The sequence below is a fragment of the Nomascus leucogenys genome, chromosome 4 (genome assembly GCF_006542625.1).
Source record: "Nomascus leucogenys isolate Asia chromosome 4, Asia_NLE_v1, whole genome shotgun sequence".
Taxonomy (NCBI): domain Eukaryota; kingdom Metazoa; phylum Chordata; class Mammalia; order Primates; family Hylobatidae; genus Nomascus; species Nomascus leucogenys.
Genome location: NC_044384.1, coordinates 102,970,671 through 102,991,318, shown reverse-complemented (window position 1 = coordinate 102,991,318; position 20,648 = coordinate 102,970,671). Strand labels below are relative to the sequence as shown.

Genomic DNA, 20,648 nt, shown 5'->3' with positions numbered 1-20,648 from the left:
GTTTTCTATTTTTATCTGTATTTATTTTTTGAGACAGGGTCTTGCTCTGTTGTCCAGGCTGGAGTGCAGTGGGATGATCAAGCTCATTGCAGCCTTCATCTTCCAGGCTCAAGCCTACTGTCTCTGGGACTACAGGCATGCACCACCAGTCAGCTAATTTTTTTTTTTTTTTTTTTTTTTTTTTTAGTAGAGACAAGGTCTTGCTATATTGCTCTGGCTAGTCTCAAATTCCCGGACTCAAGTAGTCCTCCCACCTTGGCCTTCCAGTGTTGGGATTATGGGTGTTATCCCATAATCTGTCTGACCCAGTTGCCTATTTTAAGGCCTAAAGTACATAGGCCTAGTGTGAGGTTCAGGTGAGGGGTAGAACTGCTAGAAACTGACATCCAGACCCTGCCTTCTCTGCACCAGGTCTGGCTCTGCAGTTCAAGACCTCTCTTGGCCCTTCCTCCTCCCAGAAGCCCTCCTGGGGCAGAGTAGAATCTCAGGGTCCGTGCTGTCTGGGACTGCCTGAAGAATGAGACTGGTGAAATTGCAATGGGGACTAGGGCTGGGCAGGAGTGGTGACAGGTGGTGTGGCCAAGAGGACCACCCTACCTACCCAAACACGCCTTTTTATCGTACCCTCCATCACCTGGGCCCCTTTACAACACAGTCCATGGCTGCCAATGGACCAGACCCGAGGCTAGAGACCCTAGTATTGCTTCCAGGACATCTATCACAATAGCCAGCCAATTAGCTGCTGCCAGTGGCATAGGAGGGATTAAAAGCTGGACCCAAGGTTTGGATCACCTGCTATCTAACTGGCTTAAGCTGCATACGGCCCATGAGAAGACCTGTGTCAAGCGTCATGTGGTTTTTGGATAGAGGTGCTGAGACACTCAGCCAGCACAGACCCCAGAAAGTATGTAACTTGGGGATCCTTTCTGGGTAACCTTCAGGGTGCTGGGTTGGAGACTGCACACCATGCCAAGAGGCTGTGCTGACTTTAGGATCTATGGGGTGGGGTGGCAGCCAGGAGAATACTGAGCCAGGGAGGTGGTCACAGCATGTGGTGAGGCTTGGGAGGGGGACTGCCTGCCCTTGGAAAGAATGACAGGAGCACTGTGTACAATAAACAAAAAGATTTGTATTAGAACATATACACTCAGGGAAGAAAGAGGTATCATCATCAAATGTGGAATGTTGAAGAAATAGTTAAAATAAATAAAGACTCCAAGCACAGCTGGGACTGGCTCAGGCTGGGGCTCACAGAGGCCACTGCACATCAGCTCCAGGCTACAGGAGCCACCACCTGGCCATACTGGCCTCCTCCCTGACGCAGCACAGCTGTGCCTGGGACACAGAGTGTCTCTCAAGTACTGGAGCAGCTAGCAAGCTCACTCCCCACTCTCCTCACTTATCTCTGTGACAATGTCTATCAGGCTCTGGAGCCCGAAGATATAGCCAGCATCCTGGCCCTCATGCACCACGGTGTCCTCGCCATACAGCCTGCAGGTGGTGTGTGCAAAGTCGATCATGCGCACATCTACAGAGCTGGCGCCGATGGGTTTGTAAGCATAGGCACCAGCAGACTCATCAGCTGATTCCTCTGAGAGGTCCTCCAAATCCTCAGCATCTGAGTCCAGGACCACTTCGGGCCGCTCCTTGCCATCATAGATGACCAGCAGGGAGCTTGAGTAGAAGCGGTAGGACTCCTGTCGCTCCAACACTGCCTTGAGCTCAGTCAGCTTCTTGAGCACAGGGCCCAGGAGTTCACGGCGCAGGTACCGCCCATTGTGGAAGAACTGGAAAAGTGCCTCCTTGAAGCCCTGCACCGATAGCTTCCGTCCATGGTACTTGTTCATGAACATGAGCTGCCCACTGCCTGCTTGGTACACCTGTAGGAGAGAGACCAGCAAGTCAGGGGCTGAGGGCCATCTCAAACCCTGGACCCTGGGCGGGGGCGGGGTGGTGTGGTGGTGGCGGCATGTGACAGCCCAGATCAGATAAAGTACACCAGTTGCACATGAGCCACTGTCCACTATACTCTCTGATCAGCCCCCACCTGGGATGCAGCCATCCAACCTGGGTTTGGTCATTGTGCCCCAGCACCCCAACTCAACATCTGGGTCACTGGAAAGGACCTAACCCTTTTGCCTTCCTCCCTACTATCTACAGATTCTGGACTCAGCCAACCAGACCAATCTGAGAGAGAATCATGCAGGCATGCATGCTTTCTTTTTTAACCAAAAAGCAACAGACTCATGTAGGGTCAAATCTGGAATCTTTATTTTGAGACAGTCTCGCCGTCGCCCAGGCCGGAGTGCAATGGCGTGATCTCAGCTCACTGCAACCTCTGCCTCCTGGGTTCAAGCTGTTTTCATGCCTCAGCCTCCCAAGTAGCTGGTATTAGAGCCGTGCACCACCACGCCCAGCCAATTTTTGTATTTTTAGTAGAGACGGGGTTTCGCCATGTTGCCTGGGCTGGTCTCAAACTCCTGACCTCAGGTGAGCTGCCCACCTTGACCTCCCAAAGTGCTGGGATTACAGGTGTGAGCCACTGCACCTGGCCTGGAATCTTTTGAGCAAACAGGACTATACCAGGGTGGGGAAGTGACAGCCACTGGATGCCCTAGCCAGCCCTAGCATCCCCCCTCACCTGCATGCCACACACACGCACACCAATGACTGCAGATGTGCTCTGCTGACATTTTCGGATCTGGTTGGCTGCCTTCTCCTCTGAAGCATCATCACCGTGTTGTCGTGTGCCCATCTTGAGGTCAAGGACACAAGGCACCTCGTAGCGGGAAGTCAGGTTTTCCAGTAAGATAAATTCTGAGTAGTTAAGAATAATACCCCCAAAAGGAAGTGCTACTGCATGGGTCCTTGGCACTCTCAAGGTACAGTGCCTAGATGCAGTGACCCAGAGAAGCCTGAACCCACAGGAGACTCCATTAGTCCTGCCATCCCCCACACAGGGAGTCCAGAGCTGACTAGAAAGCTAAGAGACACTTTACTTCTTGTCAGGGAACTGGCGTGGAAGCAGCCTGCACCTGGACTCAACAGAGGCCTGGGCTCTTCCTGCCTGGGAGACACACACGCCATCTTCTGAACTCTTAGCTAAGTGTAGGACTAGGGTCCAAAAACAAAGTCCTCAATTACAAGTAGAACATCAAGAAAGTTCAGTAAATCCTGTAGCCTAAAATCCTGTGAACTGGAAATATCAGTATAAACTCATGAAAATACTTTTCTCTTTAAACGTCTGCTTCCCAGCTGTGTGCACTAAAAAGGTCTAGAAACAATGACCAGAAATAATGAGTGTCTCTAGTGCACAGACCATTGTCTCATCATTTCCCATTCAAGGAATCAGTGCTCCCTAGAGCAGAAACTGGTAAACTATGGCCCAGTGCTTGCTGTTTATGGCCTATAAGCTAAGAATGGTTTTTACATTTTTTTTTTTTTGAGACGGAGTCTCGCTGTGTCCCCCAGGTTGGAGTGCAGTAGCGCGATCTCAGCTCATTGCAAGCTCCGCCTCCTGGGTTCACGCCATTCTCCTGCCTCAGCCTCCTGAGTAGCTGGGACTACAGGCGCCCGCCAACACACCCAGCTAATTTTTTGTATTTTTAGTAGAAACGGGGTTTCACTGTGTTAGCCAAGATGGTCTCGATCTCCTGACCTCGTGATCCGCCCGTCTCGGCCTCCCAAAGTGCTGGGATTACAGGCGTGAGCCACCGTGCCCGGTGGTTTTTACATTTTTAAGAGACCAAAAAATAGATAAAAGGCTAGGCGTGGTGGCTCACTCCTGTTATCCCAACATTTTGGGAGGCTGAGGCAGGAGGATCACTTGAGCCCAGGAGTTTGAGACCAGCCTGTGCAACACAGTGAGACCTTACCTCTACAAAGGGGAGGGGAGGGCGGGGAGGAAGAGGGCTGGGCGTGGTGGTTCATGCCAGTTATCCCAGCAATTTGGGAGGCCAAAGCAGGTGGATCACCTGAGATCAGGAGTTTGGACCAGCCTGGCCAACATGGTGAAACCCTGTCTCCACTAAAAATACAAAAATAAGCCGGGCATGGTAGCGGATGCCTGTAATCCCAACTACTCGGGAGGCTGAGGCATGAGAATCGCTTGAACCTGGGAGACGGAGGTTGCAGTGAGCTGAGATCACACCACTGCACTCTAGCCTGGCGGACGAGCAAGACTCTGTCTCAAAAAAAAAAAAAAAAAAAAAAAAAAAAAAAAAAAAAGAAAGAAAAGAAAAAAAAAAGAGAGGAAAGAAAAAAGAAAAGAGAAAAGAAAAGAAGGATTTCCTTATGCATAGCTCATGTCCCAGTGGCAGTCTGGTGAACCAGGACTGAAAGGTCAGTCTCCTCACCCAAACACTCCAGCCCTTGGCAGGTGGGCAATGTTTTGAGACTTCTGAAGAGTCTGAAAACAGGGAGCAGCTCCTTGCCCTCTTCCTCTAGGTTACGTAGGCTAAAGCCCACCTGATGCAAGCTGGCCCCTTCATGAGGCACCCCTCACCTCCCAAAAACCCATTATACCCCACTCCTCATCATCTGCACTCCTAGGCCAGTAGCTGCCCTGAGGGAAGTGATTATTTGCCCATAATTATCATACAGGGTGTCCGGGAATAACCCAGGTAGGAGAAACTCAACCATGACTATAAAAACCCAACCTCTCTCTCCAAGCTCCAAGAGACTTCCTCATTTCCTCTCCTCTTACCCTCAAATGTGGAGATGCCCATGAACAAAGGATACTGTACTGGTTCCGATGCTTTGCATTCTCCTTCATTCTCTGTAACTGTTGCTGGTGACATTTCATGCTCCAAGGGTTATAGTGTTTAAGTTGGGAACTTATATTCCCCTTCTTCTCTACAGTGTAGTACAAGACTTCAGATTTCTTTAGCCACTCAAATTCTTCTTCTAACTTATGGCTATAAAGAGATAAGGACCAATAAATCAGTATGTCTTATCAGAATTCAGAAGGCTGGGCGTGGTGGCTCATGCCTGTAATCCCAGCACTTTGGGAGGCCGAGATGGGCAGATCACTTGAGGTCAGGAGTTGGAGACCAGCCTGGCCAACAGGGTGAAACCCTGTCTCTACTAAAAATACAAAAATTAGCTGGGCATGGTGGTGTGCTCAGGAGGCTGAGGCAGGAGAATCACTTGAACCTGGGAGGCAGAGGTTGCAGTGAGCTAAGAAGATTGTGCCTGTGCACTTCAGAGCCTGGGCAACAGAACAAGCAAGACTCAAAAAATAAATAAATAAATAAATAATTAAATAAATCAATAAATCAATCAATCCAGGGTTAAAGCACAAAGAAACTTTCTTTTTTTTTTTCTTTTTTTGAGATGGAGTTTCACTCTTATTGCCCAGGCTGGAGCGCAATGGTGTGATCTCGGCTCACTGCAACCTACGCCTCCTGGTTCTAGAGATTCTCCTGTCTCAGCTGGGACTACAGGCGCATGCTACCACACCAGGCTAATTTTTGTATTTTTAGTAGAGACAGGGTTTCATCATATTGGTCAGGCTGATCTCGAACTCCTGACCTCAGGTGATCCGCCCACCTTGGCGTCCCGAAGTGCTGGGATTACAGGCATGAGCCACCGCACCCGGCCAGAAACTTTCTAGAGTAATGAAAAGTGACTTCTTGATGTGATGGTGGCTTACTGTGTAAACATTTGCCAAAACTCTCTGAACACCCCAAATGGGTGCATTTTACCACATGTATGCCTCATGAAAGTTGATTTTAGAAAATAAAATTAAGGGACCAGCCAACCACTATTTTCTACAGCAAAAAGAACCTAAGATCCAAGATCAGCCCCTGCTCCCCAGCCCCGTATGTGGAGAGACTTCACTGCCCTCTTCTAGGCAGTGGTACCACCTAGCCTCCAGTACAACCAGGTTCCCCTGACTCCAAAAGCTGGCAACTGGGAAAATAGGAACTGAAATTCCATGGGACTAAGTCAACCTACTTAGCTACATTACATGTACTTAATTTATATATACTATTTATATTTTCACAAGCTTTGCCAAGGTGCAGGAGTAGGATGGCCCTGCTTAGGGGGATCGCTGAGTTTCAGGGATGCCCAACTGCCCATTTTGTTCCCCACCACTGGTGAACAACCTGAGGTAAAAGGATGGCTCCTCTCTTGGTCACTGCTACATCTCTAGAACACAGCCTAGCACAGAGCAGTCATGGAAGAATGAGTGAATCTCTTACAGCTGCCAGTGCAGCTGTTTACCCAAACTGGCATGATCTAACCAGAGTCAATTAACAAAGAGAGGCTGAGCATGCCATGTGGGAATTGGCCACTAAATGACAAGGTACCTACTAAATCCACTTCAGTCCTTAGCTCCAGGGAACTGGGCTGTAACCAAAACCCCCAACACTTCCCCTCCCACATAGCCCAGAGTTGCCCTCTGTCTACACTCACCTCTTCATTTTCTCCTCTTTACGGTGCTGACGCACCCAGTCCTTAGGGGTCTTTTCTGTTTCTAAGACATGATGTTTTTTGTTTGTTGTCCACCTTAGGAGCTTACTTTTTGGTTCACAGTCTGAATTATCTACAATGTCCACAATTCCATGGTCCCCTTTCAATGGATATGCTATTAGACACAAGTTCCTGTCTTCATCTTCTTCAAAGCGCACAGATACCACACCTGGAAGGGGGTGAGGAGCAGAAAGAACTTTTAATTTAGCAGGAAGAAGCTTTGTAAGTAACATGATTGTAACATTTGTTTTTTTCTTACCCAGTTCCTTAGTCTCTATGTTGCCAGAGGCCCCAAACTCATCTGCAAACTTAACAAATATCAAAACAGCTAGAAAAGATGACACCATACAAGACAAGCAATTAGGGAGCAAACATGGCCGAGAGTCTTCCTCTGTGATGTACTCAACGAGGCAAGAGCCAAAGAATTACAAGACACATTTTTCCATCATTGAAAATGTTTATTAATTTTTATGTAATTCTTCTAATCCTAAAAGACTGAAAACATTGCTCTTTATAGTTTGCGGGAATTTTTAATGCCCTAAACAGAAACTCCAACAGCCTCATGGCTTGCTTTAAAGCAGAGCCTGAATACAGGGGGAACACAGGTTTGCCTGAGGGTTAAGAAGCATCCAAGAATAAGGGAAGACTGGGTAAGCAAAGCAAAATAAAGGGGCAAACAAAACAAACCACACAGCACAAGACACCCTAGCAAAGGCTTCCCACAGTGCCCCCACGCGGGTAGGCACCCAGGCCTTTTGTTCTTATATGTTTTTATTGGTCTTTGCAGTCTCATGTCACAAAATAACAAAATGAACACAAGGCAGATAGAGCTGGTTGGGGAGCACAGACATGTGGTGGCCTTGAAAGCAGCTTTTCCCCTTAAGTCTCTAGAACCTGCCATGAGTAATTAGACAGTCTTTGAGGATGGGGCTGTCAGGTGGGGGCGTTTCAGCAGGTGCCGACGAGCGCCTTACAAACGACTGGCTGAACACCTTTCCTCCCAGGCCTCTCTGCCCCAGCATCACTCAATCTGCTCAGTCCTCGACTGCTGCAGGGGAATGCGTGCTCAGAGAGAGATGACACTTCTGAGGTGGCCCCCAGCTCTGGGTGCAGAGGAGCCAGGGTGGGGGATTCAGGCCACACTTCCCTGTGGCCACAGGGGAAAGGACCGGGGAAAAAATGGGGCAGGGACGGCCAGCTAACAAGGGGCCTTTGGCTTTGTCCTGGAAAAAAACAACAGAGAAGGACCAAGTGAGGGCCCCCAACTCCCCCATCCCCACCACAATACACATGCATATTCAGAGTACAGAGAAAGGCACCCAGTACATTCTGTCCTTAAAGACAATGTTTCAACAGTCCTAAAAGAACCTAAGTTGTTCTAGAGTCCTTTATGTAACCAGGTAATGCACATTTAAAATTAATTTCTTTAATGGATTCTTACTTGATTTACAAAAGACTCCCCCACTCCCCAACAAAGACCCCACCATGCTGGTGGCTGCTGATGTCCCCTATAAAATACATTATAAAAAGAAATAAAAAATTATCATATGTGAATCGAAGGGTTGCTTTCATATAGCAATTCTGGAGACATTCTGTAACAGCAAAGGGCTTGGGCTAATCAGCACAGGCCTCCCACTCCTGCATTCCATCTGACTCAACCCTGCTCCCCGGCCTACCTAATCACCCGGGCTTCTGGTTTCCTGGAGGACAAAAAGCAGGCGGCAAGTATTCTGGGTAAAATCCTCCCAAAGTCTTCCCCCACCGTCCCCCCAATGGGGGACTATGGGTTACTGTGATCAAGAGACACCTGAACATAAAACACAACTACACTTCTACCAAAATCAAACTCAAATCCACAAAACAAAACAGAATTGAGCAATCTTACCAGGGCTTGAAAACTGAGGGTGTGAGATGCTGGGCTGAGGGCCAGGAGGAGAAGGAGGAGAGGGAGGGAAAGCACAGAGTGGGAGGGAGTGAGGGCTCCAGGGATGGCTGCCAGGGCCTTCCATGGCCACGATCTCTCACATCTTGTCGCCAGTGTGGCAACCCCTCCAGCAGCTGGGACTTACCTTTGTACTGGGGAGTGAATTTGCGCATCTCAGCAGGGAGGGTCTCGTAGAACTGATGTTCCCTTGGGACCAGGGGCTTGCACAGGGTTGTCTCATTGAAGCGGAGCACGCATGAGTGCCCCCCAACCTGGTGGACAAAGGGCTCCAGAAGGACGCCTTTGGCGCGGGGCTCCACATCCATGGCCCTGAAGGCTGGGCTCATCCTCCGGGCGCAGATGGCGGGGAGATGGGGGAGGCAGCGGAGTCCAGCGGCCAGTACGTCTTCCGTCTGTTGTTTGTCTGTGTGTCCCTCTCGTCTTGGCTCCTTGGCTTGTTCTGGCCAGGACGCTCTGCTGGAAGCAAACACAATGATGACATGGGGGTTCGAAGTAGCGTGGGAAGTGCCTTAGAGCTGCTCACTCTGCTCCTTCAGCAGAAAGAGAAAGACTAACAGTCTGAGCTCTTGCGGGACTCCGCCCATGCCACCCACCTTGGCCCCGCCTTCTCCGGCAGAAAAACAAAAACACTATGAGCTCATGGGGCGGGGTTAGATGCAGACAGGCAGGGAATGGGTTCCAGGGGCCCTAAAAAGGCAGAGGTCCCACTGCGGTGTTAGAAAGCCACTACCGCAGGCAAAACTGATGCCATGGTGAGGTGAAATCACAATTTCAAGCCTAATATTTGGATTAAATCTTACCATTTTTTAATGAGTGTCAAGCTTTAAGTGGATGATGCCCAGGTCTCCCATTAATTATATATATATATTTATTTGTTTTTTTTTTCTTTTGAGATGGAGTCTCACTCTATCGCCAGGCGGGAGTGCAGTGGCACAATCTCGACTCACTGCAACCTCCACCTCTCAGGGTTCAAGCCATTCTCCTGCCTCAGCCTCCCCAGTAGCTGGGATTACAGGTGCACACCACCAAGCCCAGCTAATTTTTGTATTTTTAGTAGAGACGGGGTTTCACCATGTTGGCTGGCATGGTCTTGATCTCTTGACCTCGTGATCTGCCCGCCTTGGTCTCTCAAAGTGCTGGGATTACAGGCTGAGCGACCGCACCCAGCCCCATTAATTATATTGTTATAAAATGCATTTAAATATAGGGAAAATCTGCTCACTCATTATCTAGTAAGACTCATTATTTACTTGTCCAGGTTGTCTACCCACACTGCTCCTGCCCAAGGCCAAAGACAAGCCCCATTAACATTAGCAATGGAACTTGGGTCCAGCTTTAATGATTAATATCTATATCTAAAAACAACTGATCAAGGCTGGTGAACTCCATTTAAAAAGATACAGTGTTCTAGGTCACTATTTTTATCAGTTCTATCCTGATCACCAAAAGCTGGTACACACCTTTAAACCAAAGTTATGCTCTTGGGGCAATCAGGGCTCGCATCCACTCACTCAGCCACGCACTGGATGCCGCATCAACGAAGCACATCTCTGCATGCACCCTGTTAGCCAGTTCAGGCCATGTCACACTCATTCTCTGTTTTGTCTAATTTACAAATTAGGCAGTCTCTACTAGCATTACTTACGAGGCTTGAGTTACATTTCAGTATCTGTACAGGGATTTTACTGGGAACTCCTTCAGTTCCCATGACTCCAACTGAGAGAGGAGTGAGGATGGATCTGGAGGAGATGTGCCCTCTGTCCTCTAATGTGGGGAAAGCACCTATTATGTATCAGGCTCATAACAGGAATTTCTTATGTCATTTGGTCCTCATGACACTTTCTTTGAGGTAAACACTACTCTCCCTATTGCAAACAATGAAGGTGATTAGAGATGGTTAGGAAATTCACCCAGGACCAAAGACAAGCCATTTCTCCCAAGTGAACCCCACACAGCTGCCTCTAGGGCACATGATATCTGGCACTGCCCAGGTTAATTTTTCCTTTTTTTTTTTTTTTTTGAGATGGAATCTCGCTCTGTCACCCAGACTGGAGTGCAGTGGCGAGATCTCGGCTCACTGCAAGCTCCGCCTCCCAGGTTCATGCCATTCTCCTGCCTCAGCCTCCAGAGTAGCTGGGACTACAGGCGCCTGCCACCATGCCCGGCTAATTTTTTGTATTTTTAGTAGAGATGGGGTTTCACCATGTTAGCCAGGACGGTCTTGATCTCCTGACCTCGTGATCCGCCCACCTCGGCCTCCCAAAGTGCTGGATTACAGGCATGAGCCACCACGCCCAGCCAGTTGTTTTTTTGTTTTGTTTTGTTTTGTTTTGAGATGGAGTCTTGCTCTGTCGCCCAGGCTGAAGTGTGATCTTGGTTCACTGCAACCTCTGCCTCCCAGTCTCATGCGATTCTCCTGCCGCAGCCTCCCAAGTAGCTGGGACTACAGGCGCCCACCATGCCTGGCTATTTTTTTTTTTTTTTTGTATTTTTAGTAGAGGGTTTCACCATGTTGGCCAGACTGGTCTCAAACTCCTAACCTCAGGTGATCTGCCCACTCTGGCCTCCTAAAGTGCTGGGATTACGGATGTGAGCTACTGCACTTGGCCAATTTTTAATTTTTTCTTAAAGTAAACAGGGTCTCACTCTGTCGCCCAGGCTGGAGTGCAATGACATGATCATAGCTCACAACACCCTCAAACTCGTGGGCTCAAGGGATCTGCCTGTCTCAGCCTCCCAAGCAGCTAGGACTACAGGCGCATGCCACCACGCCTAGCTAATATTTTCTATTTATAAAGTAGCCTCTTTTAAAGAGTTTAAACTGGTGTCAATCTCTTCCTTTCAGAGAGTACCCGACTATGGGCCTCAACTGAACTCAATGGCTAGGAATCAGTAAGTTTTCCCATATGCAAAGAGCAGAGAATCTAAACCTAAGGTTCTGATTACTTGGCACTACCTTCTCATCACCACAAAAGCCTCCAGGAAGGCACATACTGAGAAGAGTCCAGAAACTCAACACAGGCAATGGGACTGTAAATATGAGTACATTCTAACCATTCCAGGCTCTATCCAGAAGACGGAGCTCTGAGAAGTCTGGCCACACAAGCCTTTTCTCTAGGTCTATGCAGACTGGTTGACACTAGTCTACTTTTGAAAAGACCTTTTGAATAAGAGTAATACCAAAAGAAGCTACTGATTTATGGTCCGCTGGCCAGTACTAAAGCACATGTCAGGTACCATAATTATGAATTGTTAAAGCACAAGATGCTCCTCATGGGCCAGGCTTTAGAAACACAATCCAGGCCAGGTATGGTGGCTCATGCCTATAATCCTAGCACTTTGGGAGACCAAGGCAGGAGATCACTTGAGACTAGGAGTTGACAACATAGTAAGCCCCATCTCTACAATTTTTTTGTTTTTTAATTGAGACGGAGTCTTGCTCTGTTGCCCAGGATGGAGTGCAGTGGCGCGATCTTGGCTCACTGCAACCTCTGCCGCTCAGGTTCAAGCGATTCTCGTGCCTCACCCTCCCGAGAAGCTGGGACTATAGGCGCATGCCACCACGCCTGGCTAATTTTTTTGTATTTTTAGTAGAGATGGGGTTTCGCCATGTTGGCCAGGCTGGTCTCAAAATCCTGACCTCAAGTGATCTGCCCACCTTGGCCTCCCAAGGTGCTGGGATTATAGGCGTGAGCCACCATGCCCGGCCCAAAATTTTTTAAAAACTCAGCTAGGTGTAGTGGTGCATGCCTGGGGTCCCAGCTATTCAGGAGGCTGAAACAAGAGGATCACTTGAGCCCAGGACATTGAGGCTGCAGTGAGCTACAACTGAGCCACTGCACTCCAGACTGGGTGACAGAGTAAGACCCTGTCTTTTGCTATCACAGCAATGCTAACAACAATGCAAATCCCTTATCAACTCTGCTCAGGATTTCTTAAATGTACTCAGTTACGTAGAAAAATAACTCTGTGTAGGTATGTCTTACCCATCCCCACCTACAATGAAAATAAACAAAAACAGTCCTTCATGGCATCTCTAGTGTGTGGCTCAAGAGCATAGCTGGGGCCGGGAGTGGTGGCTCATACCTATAATCCCAGCACTCTGGGAGGCTGAAGCGGGTGGGATCACTTGAGGTCCAGAGTTCGAGACCAGCCTGACCAACATAGAGAAACCCTGTCTTTACTAAAAATACAAAATCAGCCGGGTGTGGTGGCGCATGCCTGTAATTCCAGCTACTTGGGGGGCTGAGGCAGAAGAATCACTTGAATCTGGGAGGCAGAGGTTACAGTGAGCCACTGCACTCCAGCCTGGGCAACAAGAGCAAAACTCCGTCTCAAAAAAAAAAAAAAAAAACATAGCTGGAGGCCAAAAGGCCCAGTGAGGGTCTCCAACTCCTCTTCCCCAGTGTTAATTAGCTGCTGGGCATGATGTGCCACCTTAACACCCTTCCTCTTGCATCCATCTCTGGCGGTCCCTAGGATGCTGCTCTTGGGAAAATCCTCATCATTTTGGGTAGAAAGATAGGAAAAATCAGGCTCATCCTTGCCTGAGCCAAGTCTGATAAGAAACTTCCAAATGTGAGGCAGAATTAGGGAAACAATTGACCATCCTGTAGTGAGGTGGAGCCACATTTTAGTACCAGTTCTGCCACTCAACTGCGTGGAGAAAGACTCCAAGTCCGTGGCTCCCTTTGGGTTCATTTTACGGTCTGTAAAATGGGAAAAGAGAGGCTTAGAGTAGATCTCTACTCTGTGGGTTATGTAAGCAAGTTAGTGAGTGGTAACTAGTAGTTTTTAAACAAAAATCTAACAGAATACAACAAAATATGGCTGGGCACAGTGGCTCACTCCTTGTAATCCTAGCACTTTGGGAGGCCAAGATGGGAGGATTGCTTGAGTTCAGGAATTCGAGACTAGCCTGGGCAATGTAGTGAGACTTCATCTCTATAAAATAATAATAATAAACAAAATATCAATGCATTGCACATAAGGTAAATCTTGCTTTTTGATCCTTTTGTTTCAATTATGTTCAATCTCTCAATATGAACGTAAGTATGGTTTCATTGTAAAACATACTTCTCACATTTGGAGTTGCAAAGAAGTGGCACTTCTAGGGTTCCTCACAGCCCCTATCTCTGCAAGGAAATGAAGGATCAATTTTCCAAAGATTACAAAGCAAATCAGCTTCCTCCCTAGGAGCCTCAACTACACCAGAAGAAAGAAAAGCCCCAAAACAACAATCTCCATGTCACCTGTTTCTCTCTCTCTCTCTTTTTGAGCAGTGTGATCGCTAAGGTCTAAAGCTGTTTCCCTGGAAGGCTGGAAAATTAACGGTTACGATAAAGCCCATGCGATGTGTGGGCCCAGTACCTAGAAAGACAGGAAATAACTGCAAAATACTGGCTTCAGATTTAGCATCTATTTTAGCTTTCCACATTGCTTCACATTTGCCCATGAAACTATGAACAGGTAAGAAACACAGAACATCCATCCTAGCACAGCATACAGTTTTCCCACTCAGTCCATCCCCCAAATCTATCAAATTGGTTTAAGGATCTGCTGGAAACAATGCCTTAATATTCTTAACTTTTAAAGTAATGCAAATAAAATGGCTATGACTCATGAAAGCCCCTGGGTCCTTAGTTCACTCATCCAGAATTTAGTTAAAGAGGCTACAAAATGGGATCCAGTGGGGCTACTTACTCTGCTTCAAGAAAAGCCTCAGGGTCAGGCAGTCACAGAGGGGTGGCGTAAGGCACACTATACTGATGGTGGAAAAACAACCCTTACCACCCATACCCCCTCCCTGTGTGTCCCGGAGCCACCACCCAGCATCCGCCTGGTACACATTCATATACAAGCCAAGGTTAATTATGCAATGCCTCATACATTGCTGGTAGCAATGCAAAGCCACTTTGGAAAACAGTCTGGCAGTTTCTTATAAAGCTAAACATATACTTATTATATACATAGCAATCCCACTCCTAGGTGTTTAAGAGGAATGACAACGTGGCTGGGCACAGTGGCTCACGACTGTAGTCCTGGCACTTTGGATGGCCGAGGCGGGTGGATTACTTGAGGTCAGGAGTTTGAAACCAGCCTGGCCAACATGGTGAAACCCCATCTCTACTAACAATACAAAAATTACAGGCCACTGCACCTGGCCTGTAAGTATATATTATTTTAATAATCAGAAAAAATTATGCTGGCCAGGAGTGGTGGCTCACGCCTGTGGTCCTAGCACCCTGGGAGGCCAAGGTGGGCGGATTGCCTGAGCTCAGAAGTTCGAGACCAGCCTGAGCAACACGGTGAAACCCCATCTCTACTAAAATACAAAAAATTAGCCAGGCATGGTGGCATGCGTCTGTAATCCCAGCTACTCAGAAAGCTGAGGCAGAAGAGTTGCTTGAACCCAGGAGGCGGAGGTTGCTGTGAGCTGAGATCATGCCGCTTCACTCCAGCCTGGTGACAGATTGAGACTCCATCTCAAAAAAAAAAGGCTAGGCACAGTGGCTCACGCCTGTAATCCCAGCACTTTGGGAGGCCAAGGTGGGCAGATCACCAGAGGTCAGGAGTTCGAGACCAGCCTGGCCAACATGGCGAAATCCTGTCTCTACTAAAAATACAAAAAGTAGCTGGGCGTGGTGGCAGGCGTCTGTAATCCCAGCTACTCGGGAGGCTGAGGCAGGAGAATCGCTTGAACCCGGGAGGCGGAGGTTGCAGTGAGCCAAGATCATGCCATTGCACTCCAGCCTGGGTGACAAGAGCAAGACTCCGTCTCAAAAAAAAAAAAAAAAAATTACACTTAAAAAGATCCTGCTGGGTGTGGTGACTCATACCTGTAATTCCAGCACTTTGGGAGGCCGAGGCAGGCGATCACTTGAGGTCAGGGGTTCGAGACTAGCCTGGCCAACATGGTGAAACCCCGTCTCTACTAATAATACAAAAAATTAGCTAGGCGTGGTGGCAGGCGCCTGTAGTCCCACCTACTTGGGAGGCTGAGGCACAAGAATCGCTTGAGCATGGGAGGCGGAGGTTGCAGTGAGCTGAGATCGCACCACTGTACTCCAGCCTGGGCAACAGAGCGAGACTTCGTCTAAAAAAATAAATAAATAAAAATAAATCCTACTTACTGTCCAATAGTTTCTACATACAAACTCACTGGGTGAAATTTCCTTTTGCATCCATTCTATTTGGGCTCATCTGCCTCACTTTGAGTATCTTGAATCACTCATGCTAAGGTCAGCCTGGACCTCTACTAAAATAAATAAATTTTTAAAAAATGAGCTAGGCATGGTGGTGGACACCTGTAATCCCAGCTACTTGGGAGGCTGAGGCAGAAGAATTGCTTGAACCCAGGAGACAGAGGTTGCAGTGAACCAAGATTGTGCCACTGCACTCCAGCCTGGGCAAAAGGGCAAGACTCCATCTCAAAAAAAAATAAAATAAAGCATCCATAGAGGAAAAAATATCAACATCAAATGTGGTCCAATTATACTGGCTTCCTTATTTCTCAAATATGCCTGATACACACGTACCTCAGGGCCTTTGTACTTGCTATTCCCTTTGCTTGATATGTTCTTCCCCCAGATATCCCCCTTGGCTCACTCTCTCAACCTCCTTCAGCCCTTTGTGCAAATGTCACCCTCCGCCTTTTTTTTTTTTAGATAGAGTCTTGCTCTGTTGCCCAGGCTAAAGTGCAGCGGCGTAATCATGGCTCACTGCAGCCTCAAACTCCTGGGCTCAAGTGATCCTCTCACCTCAGCCTCCTGAGTAGCTCTGACTACAGGCGTGCACCACCACAGCCAGCTAAGCAAATGTCATCTCCTTAATGGGATCTTCAGCCACTCTATCTAAAAGTGAGTGCCACTCCCTGGGGCACCCCTGCTTTATTTTCTCCTCAGTACTTATCACCATCTAACATACTCTACATTTCTTACTTGTCTGGTTAATTGTCTCCTCCCACCCAATTTCCACTTGAAAACAAGTTCCATAACGTCAGATTTTTGACTGCAGTGTTCACTGCTGAATCTCCAGGATCTAAAAGAGCACCAGCATAAAGTAGGCACTCCACAAAATATGCCTCAAATCACTACTGTGTCATGAATACCTAACGCATACAGATCAGCAGAGAACTCATAAGGCACCCACTGCAATCATCATCCAAATCCACACCAATCATATGGTGAGTACAATTATTAATATGTGGCCTGCTGCACACTTTACAAAATGCATTCCAAGCACTGGCTAATATTAGTTTATTTTGCATTTATTATTTTCCACCTTATAAGTCTTCTTTAACTCGGGAGTATAAATTAAGGACCCACACCTGAACATTCACCTGAGACCTGCTGGTGTAGAAACATTTCATGTCAGACAAAACCCAAGTTCTTGGCCGGGCGCGGTGGCTCACGCTTGTAATCCCAGCACTTTGGGAGGCCGAGGCGGGCGGATCACAAGGTCAGGAGATCGAGACCATGGTGAAACCCCGTCTCTACTAAAAACACAAAAAAATTAGCCGGGCGTGGTGGCGGGCGCCTGTAGTCCCAGCTACTCGGAGAGGCTGAGGCAGGAGAATGGCATGAACCCGGGAGGCGGAGCTTGCAGTGAGCCGAGATTGCGCCACTGCACTCCAGCCTGGGCGACAGAGCAAGACCCCGTCTCAAAAAAAAAAAAAAAAAACAAAAAAAAAACCAAAAAACCCCAAGTTCTTAATGTAACGACAACTAACCTTTTGGAAAATTCTCTCTTGTAGAAAAATCAGGTGAGAAAAGACTAGTTAATGAAGAATAAACTTTCAAAATGTGGCTACAAGAAGATTTCAATTCTATCATAGTTTAAAACAAATATATTAACCAGCATTCAAATATTCTGTGTTGATACTGAGGTCATATCCCAAAGACCCAAGGTTTTCAGGTTGCTAAATCATCACTAAAAAATAATTATCTCAGCCAGGCACGGTGGCTCACACCTGTAATCTCAGCACTTTGGGAGGCCAAGGCGGGTGGATCACGAGGTCAGGAGATCAAGACCATCCTAGCTAACATGGTGAAACCCCATCTCTACTAAAAAAAAAAAAAAAAAAAAAAAAATTAGCCAGGCATAGTGGCAGGCGCCTACAGTCCCAGCAACTCAGGAGGCTGAGGCAGGAGAATGGCGTGAACCCGGGAAGCAGAGCTTGCAGTGAGCCAAGATTGCACCACTGCACTCCAGCCTGGGAGACAGAGCTAGACTCTGTCTCAAAAAACAAAACAAAACAAAAATATCTCTTGCTAACCATGGAGATGAGGAAATAAATATAAAAATATTTTTTAAAATAAAAACTATCAGCCAGGAGCAGTGGCTCACGCCTGTAATCCCAGCACCTTGGGAGGCCGAGGCAGGCAGATCACTTGAGGCCAGGAGTTTGAGACCAGCCTGGCCAACGTGGTGAAACCCCGTCTCTACTAAAAAATACAAAAATTAGCCAGGCATGGTGGCACATGCCTGTGATCCCAGCTATTTGGGAGGCTGAGGCAGGAGAACTGCTTGAACCCAGGAGGCGGAGGCTGCAGTGACCGCAGATTGCGCCACTGCACTCTAGCCTGGCAACAGAGCGAGACTCCATCTAAAAAAAGAAGAAAAGAAAAAAACAAACAATAAAAAACTAAAAAGCATTTTTAGTAAAATAAAGCCAGGAAGGAAACAGTCAATGTCTGACTCTGAAAGGATGTCTTGTGGGAAACACCAAATTGACCTGTCGGGGTACATGGCATCAAACTACCATCAACCTCAGGAAAACTCCATAAAAATCAAGTCCACTGCTTCATAAAATCAGGACATCTATCATCCTTGATGATGAACACATTCACCTCCACATCCAGCAATAGGAGATGAATGAAACAAAAATATTTTTTTCATTCAATTGTATGACGGACTATTAGGATGGCATAAAGAGCTTTCTTACCAATTTTATATTTTTTAACCAGGAGAAAATGCTTATGATATACTTTTTTTTTTTTTTTTGAGACAGGGTCTCCATTGTTGAGGCTGCAGTGCAGTGGCGTAATCTCAGCTCACCACAGCCTTGTCCACCCAGGCTCAAGTGATCCTCTCACCTCAGCTTCCCAAGTAGCTGGGACAGCTATAGGCATACGCCACCACATCTGGCTAATTTTTGTATTTCTGTGTAGAGACGGGGTTTTGCTATGTTGCTCAGGCTGGTCTTGAACTCTTGAGCTCAAGTGATCCTCCTGCCTTGGCCTCCCAAAGCGCTGGGATTAGAGGCATGTGCCACCGCACCAGGCCGTTTATGATACACTTTTTTTTTTCTCTGAGACAGAGTCTTGCTCTGTTGCCCAGGCTAGAGTGCATGATCTCACCTCACGGCAACCTCTGCCTCCCAGGTTCAAGCGATTCTCATGCCTCAGCCTCCCGAGTAGCTGAGATTACAAGCACGCACCACTGTGCCCGGCTAATTTTTCTAATTTTTTTTTTTGAGACGGAGTCTCACTCTGTTGCCCAGGCTGGAGTGCAGTGGTGTATTCTCGGCTCACTACAAGCTCCACCTCCCTGATTCATGCCATTCTCCTGCCTCAGCCTCCCGAGTAGCTGGGTCTACAGGCGTCTGCCACCACACCCAGCTAATTTTTTGTATTTTTTTTAGTAGAGATGCGGTTTCACCGTGTTGGCCAGGATGGTCTCGATCTCCCGACCCATGATCTGCTGCCTCAGCCTCCCAAAGTGCTGGGATTACAGGCGTGACCCACCCCGCCCGGCCTAACTTGTATTTTTTAGTAGAGACTGGGTTCAGTGTGTTGGTCAAGATGGTCTCAAACTACTGGCCTCAAGTGATCTGCCCCCATCAGCCTCCCAAAGTGCTGGGATTACAGGCATGAGCCACTGCGCCAGGCCTCACTTATGATAAACTTTTAAGTTATAAGAAGGAAGATGGGGCCGGGCACGGTGGCTCACACCTGTAATCCCAGCCCTTTGGGAGGCCAAGGTAGGCGGATCACGAGGTCAAGAGATCGAGACCAGACTGGGCAAGCTGCACAGTGACAGTCAGTCTCTAAATAATTTTTTAATTAGTCAGGCATGGTGGGGAGACTGAGGTGGGAGGATCACTGGAGTGCAGGAGTTCCAGAATTCTGTGAGGTATGATCATGCCACTGCACTCCAGCCTGGATGACAGAGCAGGACCCTGTCTATTTAAAAAAAAAAAAAAAAAAAAAAAAAAAAAGGCTTGCCATTCACAAGCCTTCTCTAAAATAATTATTCAAGGATATACTACAGCTTGGCAAAGCGTGGTGGCTCACACCTGTTATCCCAACATTTTGAGAGGCTGAGGTGGGTGGATCGATTGAGCCCAGGCAACATGGCAAAAACCCCTCTCTACAAAAAAAAAAAAAAAAAACAAGGACAGGCACAGTGACTCATGCCTGTAATCCCAGCACTTTGGGAGGCCGAGGCAGGTGGATCACCTGAGGTCAGGAGTTTGAGACCAGCCTTTCCAACATGGTGAAACCCTGTCTCTACTAAAAATACAAAAAATTAGCTGTGCGTGGCAGTGGGCGCCTGTATTCCAAGCTACTCGGGAGGCTGAGGCAGGAGAATCACTTGAACCCGGGAGGCAGAAGTTGCAGTGAGCCGAGACCACGCCACTGCACTCCAGCCTGAGCAACAAGAGTGAAACTCCATCTCAAAAAAAAGAGGCCAAGGCAGTAGGATCATTTGGGGCCAGAAGTTCAAGACCAGCCTCGGCAACACAGCAAGACCCTATCTCTATAAAAAAATTAGCAAGTTGTGGTGGTGCACATCTGTAGCCCTAGCTACTCAGGAGGCTGAGGCAGGAGGATCTCTTGAGCCCAGGAGTTTGAGGCTGCAGTGATCTCTAATCATACCACTGAGCTTCAGCCTGCATGACTGAGTGAGACCCTATGTCAAACAAACAAATAAAGAAATAAAAGATGGGATCAACTACCCTTGAGGAGTGACTATGGCGACCCTTCTGTTCTCTCTACAGAAAGTTGTAATATTGCTATTATAGAAAGAGGTGGTCAGGCCAGGTGCGGTGGCTCAGGCTTGTAATCGTTGCACTTTGGGAGGCAGATCACTTAAGCTCAAGAGTTCAAGACAAGCCTGAGCAACATGGCAAAACCCCATCTCCACTAAAAATACAAAAACTAGCTGGGCGTGGTGGCATGGGCCCACAATCCCAGCTACTTGGGGGGCTGAAGCAGGAGAA

General features: G+C 47.7%; 1 protein-coding gene across 8 annotated transcripts in view; it reads right to left on the bottom strand.

The window, feature by feature from the left end:
• Positions 1-1,109: 1,109 nt before the first annotated feature.
• Positions 1,110-20,648, bottom strand: part of IP6K2 (inositol hexakisphosphate kinase 2) — a 29,401-nt gene continuing 9,862 nt past the window's right edge. The window contains exons 1-6 of one of the 8 annotated variants that reach the window (XM_030811839.1): positions 8,547-8,878; positions 7,919-8,284; positions 6,421-7,700; positions 4,741-4,916; positions 2,642-2,817; positions 1,110-1,880 (exon numbers count right to left, since the gene is read on the bottom strand). In XM_030811839.1, the coding sequence (XP_030667699.1) occupies positions 1,380-1,880; positions 2,642-2,817; positions 4,741-4,916; positions 6,421-6,824 (1,257 nt within the window). In that variant the 5' untranslated portion in view covers positions 6,825-7,700; positions 7,919-8,284; positions 8,547-8,878 and the 3' untranslated portion in view covers positions 1,110-1,379. Of the gene's footprint in view, positions 1,881-2,641; positions 2,818-4,740; positions 4,917-6,420; positions 7,701-7,918; positions 8,882-20,648 lie in introns of those variants that run through there. The other 7 variants (XM_030811840.1, XM_030811838.1, XM_030811841.1 and 4 more) reach the window with 7 other exon arrangements.